At 47.1% G+C, this 18785-nt stretch overlaps 1 protein-coding gene across 1 annotated transcript in view; it reads left to right on the top strand.

Moving 5' to 3' along the window:
- LOC148527401 (gametocyte-specific factor 1-like) overlaps positions 1-18785 on the top strand; it is a 133458-nt gene that overhangs the window by 107403 nt on the left and 7270 nt on the right. The window contains exons 8-9 of the mRNA XM_088469296.1: positions 9967-10061; positions 15218-15257. Of these exons, the coding sequence (XP_088325422.1) occupies positions 9967-10061; positions 15218-15228 (106 nt within the window). The 3' untranslated portion in view covers positions 15229-15257. The remainder of the gene's footprint in view (positions 1-9966; positions 10062-15217; positions 15258-18785) is intronic.

Raw genomic sequence — 18785 nt, 5'->3', positions numbered from 1 at the left:
AAACTATTCAGAAAACATAATACGGATACATTAGATCAATGAATGTGCACTGGACCCTATATCTTATCTTTCTACTTAAGGTTCCTTAGGGTCCACAGGTGACCTTGGAGTATAGGTGGATGACGTAGGCATTGGGCACCATGCAGTTAACTTCTGTTCCCCCTCCATACCCCGCCTCCCAGCCAGGGCATTACTCAGTTTAGTGTGGTGCCCCGGCAGGAGAGGTTGCAGGGGGGCTATCAGAAGAGCCCCTAAAGTTTTGAAGAGTTCGGCTGACTGGAGTCAGCGGGATTGAGCGGTCGGCCCTGACAGTCCAGCGGAAGTCAGGACCGCCGTTCCTACACCAACCCCCGCCGGAGCTGCGTCCTAGCACAGAGCAGTGAGTCTGAGCAGGAGTGGCGTTTCCCTGCTAGCGGGACATGTCTGCTCCCAGGGCTGAAGCGGCGGTGGGGCTGGAGATTAGGTAAGAATACTGCGCGCGGTATCCCTGGATGGGAACCGCTGCGGGGCAGCCCGTTAGCGCCGGGTAAGGGACGCCCGGCGCCTGTCAGCAGTGGAGCTCGGCCCCCCCCCCATACCCCGGCGTCCACCAGGGACAAATAACCGCCGTGCTCTGGAGGAGGAAGTGCCTGGTGTCCCCGCCAGTTCTTAGTGTGGCCAGGGGAGATGGCACGCCTGCACAGCAGCCAGCCCCTCCCCCCCACCCAGCGCGCCTTTGCCTTGCTCTAAGGCCATGCTGTAGTGGACTCCTCCTACAGGCATCACCCCCCAGCAAGAGTTTGGTGGCCATTTTCTGACTCCCAGGCAGCGGTGAGTAGCTGGTGTCCTGTGTCCCCCTACGTACTTTGATTCCTGGATCTGGTATGTAGTTGCAGCCTTCATTTAACCCTTTTGGTTTTGAAGTTGATTTGCAGCACTTTTAACCCTTTCAGTGACTTTAAGGTTGATTTAAAGTGCCAGGTAGCGCAGAGTTTTTCTCCTGCAATGCTTGTGACTGTTTGCTAGCATCTGCATGTGTCTGCTTTACTTTCTACTAAACATATTGCTGTACACTGTTTTTCCGTGTAACCTCTGACTTGCTGTCCAGGTCTGGTTAGGTCACAAACGGTTTTGGTGTATACCCCTATTTACACACCAATATATCCTTTCACCATGTCCGGCGGTGAGGATAATACCAGGGTGTCTATCCCCGCCTTGCGGTCTTGTGTGCTTTGTGCTGCTGGCATTGGGGAGACTGATGTGCTGCGTGAGGGTTTATGCGGCAGGTGTTATATCCCTCCAGGTCCTTCTTCGGTCCTTGGGGCTGCACAAGAACCCCCGTGGACGTGCTTTGCTCAGGCACTGCAAACGCTTATGGTTCGCATGGCTGTGCCCCCTATGCTCCCCCAAGTGGGGTCTTCACAGCAACCACTGGTTCTGGCTCCTATGCCACAGATCCAGTTGGCACCGCAGGTGGTTAATGTACCACAAGGGTCTCAGGTCAACCTGTCTGCGGGCTCTGACCCCGATTCACTATCTAGGACCCCTAGGGTACTGGCAAAAAGGCCTTCTGTGTCTCCTCGCCATCCCTATGTGGACGAGGATGACAGGTTGTCCAAGGACGATGGGGTGCTTCCAGAGTCTGACTCGGAACTATCCCCAAGGGATGAGCAGCACATGTCCAGTGTTTACATTCCGGGCCTGGTCCGAGCAGTAAAAGAGGTGTTGGTCATTGAGGAGGAAGATGCCCCTTCGGCTGTTAAATCTAAACACCCCTTGTTTAAGAGTGTTAAAAGTTCTACAGCCATTTTCCATCTGTCAAATCAGTTAGTGGATCATCTGGAGGAGTCGTGGAAGGCTTCGGCGAGGCGTTTCCAGCCGCAAAAGCGTCTGGTCAATGCATACCCCTTTCCCGAGGAGTACTTCAAGAAATGGGTTTCACCTCCTGTAGCGGACTCCCATGTAACACGCTTAGTCAGAAGTGCGACCTTACCTATGCCTTCCATTGCATCCTTAAAGGAACTGACCGGAAGGTGGAAAACGGTCTAAAGTCCATTTACTCCTTGTCAGGAGCAGTGGCCAGACAGTCTATGGCTATCTCTTAGGTAGCTAGGGCCGTGGAATCCTGGGCAGATCTGTTGGAGGAGTCCCTGTCTTCTGATGCTCAAGAGGATGAGCTGTCCCTGGTGGGCAAGATATGCGAGACTGCTACCTATATGAATTAGGCAGCTCTGGATGTCAGTTTATCCTCCAGAGTGTCAGCCGCGGCTGTCACAGCGCGCAGGTCCCTATGGCTCCGTTCCTGGAGGGCGGATGCGGACTCTAAGAAGGGACTGGAAGTTTTACCCTACAACGGGAAAGAAGTATTTGGCCCAGATCTAGACAAGATCATGGACACTTTAGCAGCGGCCAAGTCGGCTCGTCTGCCATCAGCCTCTGTCCCCTCTGGTTCCCGAACTCCCTCCTTTCGGCCCTACAGAGAGCGCTGACTAGGCTTAAAAGCCAGTCAATTGACAAGCAGGCGGCTGTCAGGAAGACTGGCAGACCCAAAAAGCAAGCTTGGAGTACAAGGTGTCCAGCCTCTAAACCGGACGACAAGTCCACAGCATGACGGGATGGGCCTCCCTTTGGGGGACCCCACAGTGGGAGGCCGACTTCAGTTTGCCCAGTGCTGGCATCAGACCACAACAGATGCCTGGTTAAGAGAAGTGGTCTCTCGGGGTTATGCCCTTTCGTTTCACGGCCGATCCCCTCACCAATTCTTCCACTCTGACCTCTCCAATAAGGACAAAGCCTTACTGATACAGGAGGCAGTATATTACCTTCCCAAGGCAGAGATTGTCCCAGTACCAGAGCCCCAGCGGGGCATGGAGTTTTATTCCAACTTGTTTTTGGTGCAAAAGCCCAATGGGACCTACCGCCCTATCCTGAACCTCAAGTGCCTTAATAGGTTCCTTGTTTCCGGATGGAGACGCTACGTACTATCATACTGGCTATGGAACCGGGGGATTTCATGGTATCCCTGGACATCCGGGATGCCTATCTGCATATCCCTATTGCGGCTTCGCATCAACGGTTTCTCATGTTCGCTGTGCAACAGCAACACTTCCAGTTCCAGGCGTTACCCTTTGGCCTATCCACTGCCTCTCGGGTATTTACAAAAATGATGGCAGTAATGGCGTCCCATCTGCGGCTGCAGGGGATCCGCCTATTACCATATCTGGACGATCTTTTGCTCCTGGCAGGATCTCCAGAGGTACTTCTCCATCACCTCCAGATGACCATCTCTGTGCTTCAGTCGCACGCATGGATGGGTCATAAATTGGGAGAAGCCGTCTCTAACTCCGTCGCAGAGGATACTGCATCTAGGAGCTCTATTGGACTCACAACAGCAAAGGATCTTCCTAACATCAGACAAGATCTCGGTGTTGCAGACGCGGGTACGCAGATGTCTCCACAGTCGCCGGGTCTCTCTGCATGCAGCAATGCAATTGCTGGGGTTTATGGTGTCAACGTTCGACATGGTGGAGTATGCGCTATTTCATTCGAGGCCTCTACAGACATTGATCCTTGCCCGATGGGACAGATCACCTTGAAATTGAAGGCACAGACAATTGAGCTCTCCCCGGAAGTCAGGTTGTCTCTGTCTTGGTGGCTGCAAACTCAGCATCTCACCCAGGGACGCCCCTTTTGGATACCGGACTGGACCCTACTGATAACTGATGCCAGTCTGCGGGGTTGGGGCGCAGTGTCGGGTCCCCACTCCTTTCAGAGTCTGTGGACTCGAGGAAACAGTCCTTCCAAACAATATATTGGAACTAAGGGCAGTCTTCCTGGCTCTCACAAGAGCAAGACACATCCTACAAAGAAGTCCTGTGCAGGTGCGGTCAGACAACGCCACGATGGTGGCGTACATCAACCACCAGGGAGGAACTCTGTCAGGCGGCCATGCGAGAAGTGTCACGCATCCTGACATGGGCAGAAGGCCATCTGCCGGCCATATCGGCAGTGTTCATACCCGGAGTCCTCAATTGGTAAGCGGACTTCCTCAGCCGTCACACGTGCATCCAGGGGAATGGTTTCTTCAACAGGAGGTATTTCAACTCCTGGTGGACAGATGGGGCCTTCCGGACGTGGACCTATTGGCCTCCAGACACAATTACAAGCTACCAGTGTACGGATCGAGGACAAGAGACGCAGGCGCTCTACTAGTAGATGCTCTGTCGGTCAGGTGGACCTTTCGGTTCGCGTACCTTTTTCCTCCTGTGACCCTTTCTTCCTCGCGTACTCAGAAAGTTCAAGCAGGAAGGAGGCAGGCTCCTAGTGGTGGCTCCAGCGTGGCCACGGAGGCACAAGTACTCAGACCTTCAGTGTCTGTCGATAGACACTCAGTGGTTGTTACCTCAACGTCGGGACTTGTTGTGTCACAGGGTCCTTGCCTTCACCCGGATCTGGGTCGCTTGGCTTTGACGGCATGGCTCTTGAGGCATCCCTCTTAAGGTCAAAGGGCTTCTCTGGTGCGGCAGTTAACACCTTGATGAGTGCGCGGAAGCCAGCCTCTGCCAGGATTTACCACAGAGTGTGGCACTCCTACTTTCAGTGGTGCACCCCTAAAGAGTATGATCCTCGGACGTTTAGGATTCCCAGGATACTGGCTTTCCTCAAGGCAGGCCTGGACCTAGGACTCTGCCTTGCTTCACTGAAGGTACAGGTCTCAGCCCTCTCTGTGTGGTTTCAGAGACCGATTGCAACTCTGCAGGATGTGCGCAACTTTTTACAAGGTGTGCTTCGGATTCAGCCACCCTTTGTGCCTCTGGTGGAGACTTGGGATTTGGCGGTTGTCCTTCGGGTCTTGCAGGGCCCGCCTTTTGAACCGCTGGAATTGGTGGATTTGAAATGGCTTACGTTTAAGACGTCTTCCTTGTGGCCATTGCTTCGGCTAGACGAGTGTCAGATTTGGGCGCCCTTTCGTGTCGCTCTCCGTATCTGGTGTTCCACCAGGACAGGGCAGTACTTCGTACTTGCCCTGGTTTCCTTCCTAAGGTGGTGACAAGTTTCCACATTAATGAGGAAATTGTGGTTCTGGCTTTTCTTTGGCCGGGTCTTTCAGCAGGTGAGGCCTCTTTGGATGTGGTGCGAGCCCTCAGAACTTATGTGGACCGTTCTCGGTCATACAGAAAGTCAGACTCGCTCTTTTGTCCTTTTTGGGCTCCATAAAAAGGGTTGGCCTGCCATGAAGCAAACTTTGGCACGATGGCTTTGTCTGACTATTTCGGAGGCCTACTCTAGGGAGGGCCTTCCAGCTCCGCCTTCTGTATCTGCTCAGTCTACGAGGTCTGTGGGCCCTTCGTGGGCAGCTCGGCGTGATGCCTCGGCTGTACAGCTTTGTAAGGTGGCCACCTGGTCTTCAGTTCAGACCTTTTGTGAGGTATTATTCATTTGATACCTTCGCCTCTCAGGATGCTTCCTTTGGGCGGCTAGTCCTCCTTTCTGTACAGGAGCGTACCCACCCTTAAGGGGAATTGCTTTGGGACATCCCCAAAGTCACCTGTGGACCCTAAGGAACTTGAAGTAGAAAAGAGGAGATATGGTAAGAACTTACCTTTATCTACCTTTCTACGAGGTCTTTAGGGTCCACAGGGCACCCGCCCTTACGCCCTGTACGGTAGCTATGGTGTTGTCTGGTCTACAGTCTGTCTCCTTCCTAGCGAGAATGTGATTATTGTATGTCCTGACTAAACTGAGTAATGCTCTGGCTGGGAGGCGGGGTATGGAGGGGGACCAGTGCACCCTGGGGGAAAGAAGTTGACTGCACGGTGCCCGATGCCTACGTCATCCACCTATACCCCAAGGTCACCTGTGGACTCTAAGGACCTCGTAGAAAGGGAGATAACAAAGGTAAGTTCTTACCATATCTCCTCCTTTTTTTTTTCTTTTTGACGTGAAATTGAGTTTGTACTTAAGATGGTCTGGTAGCACCTCCATTTACTAATTACCCACTTAGTAGTTATAGAAATAAAAGTGAAGCGGAGAAACGTGCCCGCAAATCGTGCTATGCGCCACGCTATGTCGCGTCCCCAATCGCAGGAGTGCGTCTCCATAGGATTGAGTGGAGACTCTATTGCGCGTCCCAGTCGTCTTGGGCCAATGCATATCGTGACTCGTTGCGTAACGGGCAACCATGTAGCTGGGCAGAACTGTACACACACACACACACACATATATATATCTGTCAGGTGCATAAATATTGGGACATTGACAGAATTTTCATATTTTGGCATCTACTCCACCACCACAATGGCTTTGAAATGAAACAAACAAGATGTGCTTTAACTGCAGACTTTCAGATTTATTTTGAGTGTAATTACATCTAAATCAGGTGAACGGTGTAGGAATTACAACAGTTTCTATATGTACCTCCCACTTTTTAAGGGGCCAAAAGTAATGGGACTATCAACTCAAAAGCTATTTCATGCACAGGTGTGAGCTATTACCTCGTTATTTCATTATCAATTAAGCAGGTAAAAGGTCTGGAGTTGATTCTAGGTGTGACATTTGCATTTGGAATCAGTTGCTGTCGACTCTCAATATGAGATCCAAAGAGCTGTCACTATCAGTGAAGCAAGCCATCATTAGGCTGAAAATCAAAACAAACCCATCAGATAGCAAAAACATTAGGTGTAGCCAAATCAACTTTTTGGAACATTCTTAAAAAGAAAGAACTCACCGGAGAGCTCAGCAACACCAAAAGACCCGGAAGACCACGGAAAACAACTGTGGTGAATGACAGAAGAATTATTTCCCTGGTGAAGAAAAACCCCTTCACAACAGTTGGCCAAATCAAGAACACTCTCCAGGAGGTAGGTGTATATGTGTCAAAGTCAACAATCAAGAGAAAACTTCACAAGAGTGAATATAGAGGGTTCACCACAAGTTGTAAACCATTGGTGAGCCACAAAAACAGGAAGACCAGATTAGAGTTTGCCAAGCAACATTTAAAAAAGCCATTACAGTTCTGGAACAACATCCTATGGACAGATGAGACAAAGATCAACTTGTACCAGAGTGATGGGAAGAGAAGAGTATGGAGAAGGAAAGGAACTTCTCATGATCCAAAACATACCACCTCATCAGTGAAGCATGCTGGTGGTAGTGTCATGGCGTGGGCATGTATGGCTGCCAATGGAACTGGTTCCCTTGTATTTATTGATGATGTGACTGCTGACAAAAGCAGCAGAATGAATTCTGAAGTGTTTTGGGCAATATTATATGCTCATATTCAGTCAAATGCTTCAGAACTCATTGGACGGCACTTCACAGTGCAGATCGACAATGACCCGAAGCATACTGCAAAAGCAACCAAAAAGTTTTTAAAGGCTAAAAAGTGAAATGTTATGCAATGGCCAACTCAATCTCCTGACCTGAATCCGATTGAGCTTGCATTTCACTTGTTGAAGACAAAACTGAAGGGAAAATGCCCCAAGAACAAGCAGGAACTGAAGACATTTGCAGTAGAGGCCTGGCAGAGCATCACCAGAGATGAAACCCAGCGTCTGGTGATGTCTATGCGTTCCAGACTTCAGGCTGTAATTGCCTGCAAAGGATTTGCAACAAAGTATTAAAAAGTGAAAGTTAGATTTAGGATTGTTTAGTTTGTCCCATTACTTTTGGCCCCTTAAAAAGTGGAAGGCACATCTAGAAACCATTGTAATTCCTACACCGTTCACCTGATTTGGATGTAATTACCCTCAAATTAAATCTGAAAGTCTGAAATGAAACAAACAACATGTGCTTTAACTGCAAAGCCATTGTGGTGGTGAATAGAGGCCAAAATCTGAAAATTCTGTCAATGTCCTAATATTTATGCACCTGACTGTATGTGGGTGTGTGTGTATATATATATATATATATATATATATATATAATATATATAATATATATATATATTATATATATAATGTGTGTGTATATATGTATACGTGTATATATATATATGTATATATATGTGTGTGTGTATAATGTATATAATTAGACATAGATATATACATCTATCTATCATATATTACACACATATACATATAAAATCTCTCTATTTATTTATTGAAGGCAGTGTATACCTTGTGAGGTGGAGTTTGCTCCTGTTCCACCGGGCTCTAGCAGGGCTGGAGGAGGGAGAGGAGGACCGCACCATCAGCGTGTTGTGCTGTACATTTTCAGACACGTTGTGTGGGTGCCGCCGGGCTGCCACTTCCAGGGGGGAGGGGAGAAATGACAGTGCTGTGGTGTTATGTATTTTCCCGGCGGCTGCTCCGACATCTGCAGCCGCCGGGTGTGGGTCCCGCTGGGCTGCCGAGGGGAGGGTGAAGAAGCCGGCGCCGACAGCGCTGTGCTGTTATCTGTTTTCCCGCTCTGACATCTGCAGCTGCCGGGTGTAGGTCCCGCCTGGCTTCCGCTTGCAGGGGGGGGGGGGGGGATGACTGATAGCCGTCTGTTGTGGGATCTGCGAGCGCCGGGCTGACTCAAGAGTGCAGAGGGACCCTCTGAGATAGGCGGCTGCTAGAAGAACATCTTCCAGCAGCCGCCCACCAACCTTTTCTGACTGGTCGTATCAGATACGACCATGTCAGGGAAAGCCCTGTGTGGTATGGTCGTATCTGACACGACTGTGCCAGGCAAGTGGTTAAAGGGCTACAAGCTCCCCCATTTGAACCTCTAGACTCTGTAGATTTGAAGTGGTTGACAGCGAAGACACTCTTCTCGCTATCTCTTCTGCTCGCAGAGTCTCTGATTTGGCAGCGCTATCTTGTCGCTCCCCATTTTTGATTTTTCTCCAGGATAAAGCTGTTCTTCGTACAAGGGGGGGGTTACCTTCCTAAGGTAGTGTCCCGTTTTCATGTGAATGAAGAAATTGTTTATCCAGCTTTTCAGACTCCAGATCTTTCTGTAGGTGAAGCCTCCCTGGATGTAGTTTGTGCTCTCAGTATGTATGTGAAGCGTACAGACTTTGTTAGAAAATCTAATGCTCTTTTTGTATTATATGGTTTTCACAAACTAGGATGGCCAGCTAACAAGCAGACTATGGCGAGATGGCTATGCATGACTCAGGTGTACACACAGGCTAATCTCCCTGTTGCAAGCACGGTGACAGCACATTCTACTCTGTAGGGCCATCGTAGGCATTTAGTCGTGGTGACTCTGTGGAACAATTGTGCAAGGCAGCCACTTGGTCTTCTGTCCACACTTTTCTTAGGTTCTTTGACTTTGATGCTTCCTTTGGGCGATGAGTTCTCCTTTCTGCTCAGGAGTGTCTCCCACTCTAGGGGAACTGCTTTTGGACAACCCCATGGTATTCCTGTGGATCCCTATGGACCCCGAAGAAGAAAATCAGAGTAATGGTAGACTTACCTAGATAACTCCTTTTCTTCAAGGTCCACAGGGCACCCACCTTGACTCACCTGGCTGCATGGGTAATTTTTTTGTTTTGTTTCAGTCACAGATTTCCTCATCTTGGGTAAGAATGTTTCTGGTGTACAATTGCTCTTCCTTCTCCTCTTTCCTGCCTTTAGGCTTGTTAACTAAACTGAAGTCCTATGGCTAGGGGTGTGGTATATGTGGAGGAGACCCGAGGCATCCTGGGAACTGAAGTTTTAACTATTTGGTGCCTGGTCTCTCCAACCATAATATTCCTATGGTATCCCTGTGGACCCTATGGACCTTGAAGAAAAGGAGTTATCTAGGTAAGTCTACCATAACTTTGATTTTTTTTTATTTTTTTACATGTTTGTAAGAGGGGTAATTTTTAAATTTCTCATTTTTTCCAGTTCGCTCTTATTTCTGATTGCTTGGAATATTAATAATGCATAGTTAAGTTGTAAAACAAAACTGTCAATTCTCCATTAGATCATTTATTTCAGGGATGACGTCTTCAAATGTAAAAAAGAGTGGTCTGTGTAATATATAGCTTACCTTTTCTGTTTTATCTTACAGTTCTAGGTTTGGCACTTTAATGGATCCGAAAAATAGTCTTGGTTCTAATTTACGTGCTCCAAAATCTCTTCCTTATGTGCTGCCATGGCAAATGAGTAAGTATCAGTAACTGTCTGTAAATAGAAATACCACTAGTTGTGTATAGAGGAAACTTTAGCTCTGCTTTTATTGTTTTGTCTACTCCTATTTATCGCAGTGAACTTGTCTGTCTCCAACAATTCCAGCAGTAGCTGTCGTTCCATTACAATTTGATAAAACCTGTAAAGGTGGTTTCCATCTGTATATGAATTCAAAGGAATCAATACAGTTAGCCGCATAGCGTGAGTTGCAATGGCACCGCAATTCACCCCCCCCCTCCTGCTGCCTGATTTCACCCTGAATTTGCAAAGTTTTGTGCCCAGTCCCTTGTGCTGTGAACTAAGAATCTGAGAATCCAATACTGTAAGTGGCATACAGCCCGCACTTAACTCGCGCTGTGTGTGTGTGCGCTAATTGAGCCCCAAGTGACAGAAGAGAGTCCTGATATTTGCAAAAGCAAGTTGTGGACTTTTTCAACCTTTCCTTCTACACACCCCTTTTAGTCCTCGCCACCTGCATTACTACTCCCTCCTGCTCACACAGTATGCTTTACCAACTACGCTCCCAATCTGAATGGTGGTAGCTAATGTAGAAGCCTAGGACTGAATTAGTTTGTAGGGCACATTCATATCACCTTACTGTTTGTGCAGCGTATGGTTTTGGTGTAGTCTTCCTTAGATAGAATTGTCACTACTATCACCACGACATCTAGACTCCAGAAATGCCAGTTTCTGGGAGTTTTCCAGACTGGAGAAGTGTGACCCTCCGTTTTCCCACCAGAAGCAATGTAAGGTGGCGGAAAGCTGTAACCTTTTAGGTTTCTTCATGTCCAGGTGAGGTTTCCAACAGGAAGCTGATAGTAGTAGATAATATAGTGCCTGTGCTATCAGGCAGACCCTAAAGACTAGTTTAAATCTATCAAATCTGATTTACTTACCTTGCTGGAGGATATATATGAGGCTAATAAGTATCTGGGACAAGTGCAATTGATATGGGACTAAATGAAGCTAGAATTTCAGTCTTGACACGCTGGGCCCTGTGGCTTCATTCTTGGGAGGCAGATGGTGACTCTAAGCCTACTTTTAGAGTCCCTTCCATATGCTGTTAGGTTACTGTTAATGCCCCTTGTCCAAATGGTCCTAGGTTTCGCTCTTCCCTACAGGAAGGCAAGCAGTCAGTCCTCCTAGGGTCAGTACGCCACTCCTCGTGAAGGGCTGCAGGAAGTTATGGTGTGAGCATCTAGGTGTCCAGCTCCGAAGTTCTTTGATAGAAAGGCGGCCCTCCAGTGTACTACTGTGGTGAGAGGCCGTCTGCTTCTATTCTTGGCCCAGTGTGTTACAATTCTACCACCGATGCTAGGGTGCGAGGCATCGTAAGATGGGAGATCTCCTTGAAGCTCCCGTCCTTATTTATATCCAGTAAAAAAAAGTCACTCAGTCCCTTCTTTCAGCAGTAGTATTCAGTCCAATCCTCAAACAGTAAAAATAATTCTAATTTTACTCCTATTGCTTCCTCGTCAAACCGGAACATTCTTGTTGAGCTTTTGTGAACCAGAAATCCCTAAATGCTGATGGTGGACAGATTCTAGATAGAGGCTTTGAGATCAGGCATTAATGGCATGCAACAGTACAAGTTCATGGTGTCAAAGGACATCAAGGATGCATATTTGGATGTTCCACTCTGGAAGGGATATCTGTGTCTCTTCAGATTTTCAATTCTGTCATAGCTATTTCGAGCCTGACCATAGCACCAAATGTGTTCACAAAGTACTTGTCAGTGATGGCTTCCCTTCTCAGATTTAGTTGGGATGAACATCATCCCTTACCTGGACAATATGCTGATCAAGGCGAACTCCCTGTCCATGCTGCAGGCTCATTTTCTCGGAGCAGGCTAGAATTTGATGCTCACGGTTGGTTTCTGTGTCAGGAAATCCAGCCTGCAAAGGGTTTCCTACCACCTCTTTTCACTTGGACTGGTTACCTTGTTTCTTGAAGGGGGTTTAAAACTCAGCTCTTTTAAGGTTCAGGTCTAAGACCACCCCCTTGCGGGCTAATAGATCCCCCGGGGCTATGCAATTAGCCCTGAAGGTAGCCTGGAGGTCCATGAACGGATCACTGGTTTCTTTGTGTTAAAACCAGTTGACACGTTAATTTAACAGGCGTGATGAAAATGTGGGTGAATTGAATAGCCTCAGACGTTAATACCAGAGGCCACCACCCTTTTTCACCCATGTGAAATTAACGGGGCTAAGTTTTTAGAGAACGAGGCTCTCTGTACTGTGGACTTTGGTAAGACATTGAGAACCAATGTCCATAGGATCTGGAACTTGCGCAAGATGGATGATGTGTTGGTCCTTAATGATATCAACAAATTAGGTTGGCCTGTGTCCAAACAGACTAGTACTAGGTGGATTATTTTGGTAATTTGCCAGACTTACTGATGTGAGGGTTCATTGGTCACCTCTCGGGTGGTGCGGCCTGGTGTGTCTGCTGAGCAGCTGTGGCGAGTGACCACATGGCCTTTGGCACATATCTTCACTAAATTTTACAGTCTCAATACTTTTGTGTTCAAATTTGCAGACGTTGATGCGCACTTCAACTTCGTGTAGTTTTTTTTTTTTTTATTATTATTATTATTATTATTATTCCAGAGTCCTTTGGTGGACACACTTTGTCCTTTTATGCTCTGTCTCTTTTCTTGTTCATTGTTTTATTCCTATCCCGGTTATCCTTGTTAGGATTTTTCTATATCAAGAGCAATTTGTTTTCTTCTCTTCCTCTTTTGGAACTCCTAGCTAATGGGTTTGAGTGTTAGGCGCTAGAGCTTCTGCTGGTAAATTAACAGTGCCCAAGTTCATACCACTACACTCTATACCCAAATCTATTGGTGTCCCCTATAAGCTTTGGAGAAAGGGATTTAACATAAGCACATTTAAAAAAAAAAGAAATCTATTTGTGTGTGTATATACATACATACTATTTTAAAACTTTTTAGAATTTTTTGGCATATAATGAATTAGTTCATATAGAACAAATATATAGGGCCTGATTCAGAGCCGTTCGCTATTTGCGGACGTTCGTTCAAAAACAAGGGGTGGCTATTCAAATGATCCGTTCGCAAATTGCTGTCTGTTCACACCTCTAAGTCTGAATGAGCGAGCAAAACATACGCTCGTTTATTTGTTAAAAACGCCCCCTGGCCGCTCGCACCATACGTCATGTCCGCTATTTATTAGATTAATCGAGTACATCGACCAGCGTATGAACTGCTCGCTATTCTTGTGGTTGGTTTTTGCTACCACAATCTTGCGAGCAGTTCTGGCTATAAAATAACCCAGTGACGTGGTCAATGACGCTGCAGTATTAATTATGCACACCCATAAAACGCCCGTTTTGACCTTTAAGCACGCCTGCGTTCTGATCTCCACTCCCCGTTTTCAAGCACCTTCCCCTGTTACCACCCACATACGCCTCATTCTGTCACTCAAAATAGCAGGCATTCGCTATATTGCGAGCACATGAATTTCGCCCGCACTGACTGATTCGCGCATGCGTATAACGATCCGTACGCATGCGCAGATGTGCGAACATCGCTCGGAACGAGCGTACTGCCGCTAGCGAGTGGCTCTGAATGAGGGCCATAGTCCACATAGTTGACGTTTCAGCTCACATGAGCCTTTGTCACGACAGGTAAAACCCTCCAACCATCACAGAAACACACGAACTTGTGTGCAAAAATGGAGAACTATTAATACCAACTCCCCATATCTAAGTGGCTCCCACGTGGGACGTCGCATAAACTACCGCCTATATCATCCCTATCAACCATGGGCATAATCTACTATATAGGGCTCTTTGAGTATATTATATTAAACACTTACCAATAAATGACGGTTGTTGTCTGACATGGGAGCCACATAGATATGGGGAGTTAGTATAAATAGTTCTCCTTTTTTTGCACACAAGTTCCTGTGTCTGTGATGGTTGGAGGGTTGCTTTACCTGTTTTGACAAAGGCCCTTTTGTGAGCCGAAACGTCGACTATGTGGACAATATATTTGCTCTGTGAACTAATTCAACTTTTTAAAATTTTTGGCATATCATTAAAGAAGTCTAGTGAGTGCTCTCCTTTATACCCATGTCTATAATGTGTGTGTCACTATTTATATATTACCAGTTATTTATATAGCGCACACATATTCTGCAGCGCTTTACAGAGAATATTTGGCCTCTCACATCAGTCCCTGCCCCAGTGGAGCTCACAATCTATGTTCCCTATCACATGCTCACACACACATACACACAGGGTTGATTTGTGTTGGGAGCCAATTAACCTACCAGTATATTTTTGGAGTGTGGGAGGAAATCGGAGTATCCGGAGGAAACCCACGCAAGAACAGGGAGAATATACAAACTCTACACAGTTAAAGCCGTGGTGGGAATTGAAATCCCACGACCTCAGTGCTGTGAGGCAGTAACGCGAACCATTACACAGTCTGTGCTGCCCACTAGAATTGTATACTAGTAGGCTCCACTGCCTGAGGGCCTCTCTTATGTTCCAGACCGTACATTGTTACTATAATAGAGGGTCATTTACCTGGTAGAGCAGGAACATGGATGAACATGGTGCTTGGTTTGAAACTACTGTACTACATCAAGACTCGCCCTCCTGGCAATAAAAATAAGTTATAGACACTATCATATGTAGAAGTGCAGTAATTTAGTGCATATAAACAGGATCACCACTATGTGCTTTTATGATACATGTTCTATTATACTGCATTCCCAGGACAATGGTGTATTCACAGCAGTGCATAATGTGGATATCTGTCTGTCTATAGCCCAGACCATACCATTAACGTTTAACAGAAAGTCACGCCACTTTTCCTATCCCTTTCTATGTAAGAATTCTCCTGGCTGTGATTACCGGAGAACAAAAAAAATCATGTGGTTGCGTTTTCTGTATGTGGGGGAGGGGAAGGAAGTACGTTTTCCTTTTCAAAGTCTGCTGCCGTGTGTCACCAATTGGCTGCAGTGACAATGTAATTAAACACTGGGCTTGACTTACAGTAGAAAATAAATCCAGTAGGTGAATTGGCCATACGTTTAATTGCCCTATTGCAGAGATGTTACTTGTTAATGAGTTCAATAACGTGCGTCTCTCCTTCTTTACAGATAAGTCTTGACTGAGTATTGGGGTATTTTGAATATTTGGGTGAGTGTATTTCTTAATATTTTTGTGACTGCAAGGGACTGATGACCTTAAAAATAAAACTGATTTGGCCACATAGCGAATGTTTCAGCAAACTATCTGAATGATTAGCAGGGAATGAGAGAGGCTGGCACCACATACTACTTTGGGAACAAGTGAGAAAAGGGATATGTGGTTGGGAACAGTCAATAATAGAGGGGATGGGGGTTTGTTCCAGCGCTCTCGCGTCCTCTGAGTGATTAAGTATTACTCCAAATGGTATCCCGGAATATGTAGGGATAAAATGTGTGACAATAGTGTGTGCTGCAATGATATTCAGATGACCTGTAAGTATAAATACAGGTTGAGTCTCCCATATCAAAATATTCCGAAATACGGAATATTTTTGGCTTGACTGGAATAATTAAACTTTTGATTTTTGGTGGTTCAATGTACACAAATTTTGTCTAAGGCACAAATTATTAAAAATATTGTATAGAATTACCTTCAGGCTGTGTATATAGGGTGTATATGAAACATAACTGAATTTTATGTATGTATACAAACTTTGTTTGAGCCACAAAATTATTGAAAATATTGTATAAAATTACCTGCAGGCTGTGTGTATAAGGTGTATATAACACATAAATGCATTCTGTGTGTATATTGTGTCCTATTCCCAAGATATTTCATGATATTATGCAAATATTCCAAAATACGGAATATTCCGTTATCCAAAATACCCCTGGTCCCAAGCATTTTGGATATCGGAGACTCAACCTGTATAAGTATACAAGCATTGAACAGAAATCCCACTGTTGTCCTACGGTGATTGATCTCTCTGCAGTCCTGTAATTCTCTTATTCCAACGATCGCAATGATGGTGTGAAGAAACTTGAACCTTTATCTTGACACCGGAGTTGAGACAGTTGCTTTTTTTTTTTTTTTATTCTATTATGTGAAGAATATGAGGTTGCATTTCTAATCTGAGATTTTATTAAGCATGAATTTACCAATTATGGTTTGATAAAAAATCCTGTACAGGATTCATTGTTGTAGTAAGATGTAGCAGGATGTCCCCTCCCTAGCACAGGGATTGGATAGGGCTGCAGCCACATTTGCCCCACCATCATCAGTACAACACTCATCTCTGCGTCCATGGCTGTATCTAGTGGAATGGATGCAGATTTTCACTGGCATGGACTAATTGCCTAGATGATTCATCTATGCAGCATTGTGACACTAACAACTAATCTGTGTTTTAACCCCTTCAATGTTAAGTATAATTGGGATATAATCATGCCAGAGCGCAATGACCCATTCTGGCTCCTACACATACAGGACACCATCGATTTGAAAGCGGAGTGCCCTCTTTCAAACTATGTGCCCCCTTAGCAGTTGTCTGGAGATCTACAGAACATAACATCCAATACTAAAGAAAGCTTCAAGAATCTAATGCACAGATCTCCCCCATACTGACATCAATAAACACACAGGTCCCTTCATTTCATGTGGTAGGCTGTCTACTTTTCACAATAGTATGCTTTGTGGTAAAAATTATTTTCAAGTTAAGACTATTCTGCAAACCTACATGTAGAAGAATCCAGCTTTGTGCTATTTTGGAAAGGTTGATTTAATGCAGAGTATTTCTTGGTAGTGGTTAGGACAAAATATACACATTGGCTTTTATTTCACATTCTTACACTTATAATTAAAAAACACGAAAAAAAACCACCCTTTTCTACTTCAGGGTCCATAGGGTATCCACAGGATACCTTGGGGTATAGGCGTGACGTCAGTCATCGGGCACCATAGAGTTAAGCTTTCAGCCTCCCAGGATGCACTAGGGTCCCCCCTCCTATACCCCGCCCCCGAGCCAAGGCACCTCAGTTTCGTTTGGTGCCCGGCCGGAGTCGGGTGCACCTGTTGGAGTGGGGGCTAGAAGAGCCCCTGAAGCTTTTTCTTCATGCAGCTGTGGCTGCACATCTGGATGAACAGCATGGACACTCAGTCCTGACGTCCATGCTGTCTTCCCTACACCCCCGCCGGTACCAGAACGCCGGTACCGATCCGGGGATGCTGGTGAGCATCTGGGGTCACAGCTAGCGGTGACCCCAGATGTTCCGGACCATGGCCGGATTCAAGGGGGACAGCAGGTAAGCAGCGGGGTCCCGCAGTGGGTCCCCGCTGTTACATGGTTCAGAGTCCCCAGGCAGGGGGCTCCCTGGGGACTGGCTGCAGCGTGGAGCCAGGTACTGAACCTGCGCTTCCACTACCCCCTGGGACAGCGGACCGCAGCAGAGCGGTAGCGCTGCGGCGTCCCGGGGGTTAAATGCATGCCAGGGGAGCGCGCCTTCCCTGTCTCACAGCCGGCGCCTCCCCCGCTGCACACAGCCCTCTCTGCACACTGCCGACTGGTCCTGTAACAGCGCTCCTCCCCCAGGCCAGCCTCCTCTCTGCTCCTCGGCGGCCATCTTTCCAACGCATGGTGAACGCTGCTGGAAGCGCTGGACGGAAGCATCGTGGTCTGGGTCCCCCCGCCTACCTCTTCTCCGATTTGGGTCAGGTCTGTGTATGCTGCGCTGTGTCCTACCAGGCCCTGTGTCTGCGTAGTTGAGTGATCAGCGCTGTTAGTGCAAGAATTGATTTTTCTTTGCATTGTATGTGACTGTGCTAGCGCTGCTGCCTGTAACTTTTCTTCTAACTGTCAGATTTATTACTGTCCCTGTCCTTTCTGCTAAGCCCTTGCGGTGCGGTGCTGCAGGGTGGTTCTCGCCTATTTAATATATAATTGGTGAGAGGGGTCACATACTTGGTGCCATCATGTCTGAAAGAGATTTTCCTCTCCGCCTACAGTGTACTACGTGTAAAGTACCGTTAGCGGAGGGGGAGGGCAGCGCGGAGGGCCTCTGCCGGCAGTGTTTGTCTATGGCGCGGCCTATTACGGTTACAGCACCGTTACAGGAGCCGCCCTGGGCTTGTTTCGCTCAGGCGCTTACAACCTTAGTGGGCCAGTTAGCTCCGCAGCCCGCGTTTACGCCGATGGGTTTGTCCCAGCAGTCAGTGGTGTCGTCACCCATGCAGGGTTTCCCACAACAATTGGTGGTACCCCACAGTCTCCCTATTTCCCCGCTCCCGGTTTCTCAGGAGCCAGCGTGGGTTAACTCCCTGACGAGTTCTGTACAGCACTTGTCGGATGTGTTGCAAGGGGAGTCTGTGATGCGGCCACATAAACGGCCGGTGGCGTCTCTGTCGGCTCCTTATGAGGATGACGAGGGGACGTCTGATGATGGGGAGATTCTGGATCCTTACGATCAGGAACCTCTCCATACTAAGGACGCTGACGCTAAGTCCACGGTATATATTCCTGGACTTATTCGGGCAGTCCGCACAGCCTTGGTGATTGAGGACGAAGTTCCCCCAGCGGCTAAATCCAAGTATGCCTTTTTTAAAGATGTGAAGGGCGATGCCACAGTCTATCCTCTTTCGGGTCAGTTAGTGGACCATTTAGAGGAGGCGAGGAAACAGCCTGGCAAAAGATACCAGCCGCAG

Source organism: Taudactylus pleione, unplaced genomic scaffold (genome assembly GCF_031769625.1).
Source record: "Taudactylus pleione unplaced genomic scaffold, aTauple2 ptg000089l, whole genome shotgun sequence".
NCBI classification, from domain to species: domain Eukaryota; kingdom Metazoa; phylum Chordata; class Amphibia; order Anura; family Myobatrachidae; genus Taudactylus; species Taudactylus pleione.
Note: the sequence above shows the minus strand (reverse complement) of the source record. Positions and strands in the feature narration are given on the sequence as shown.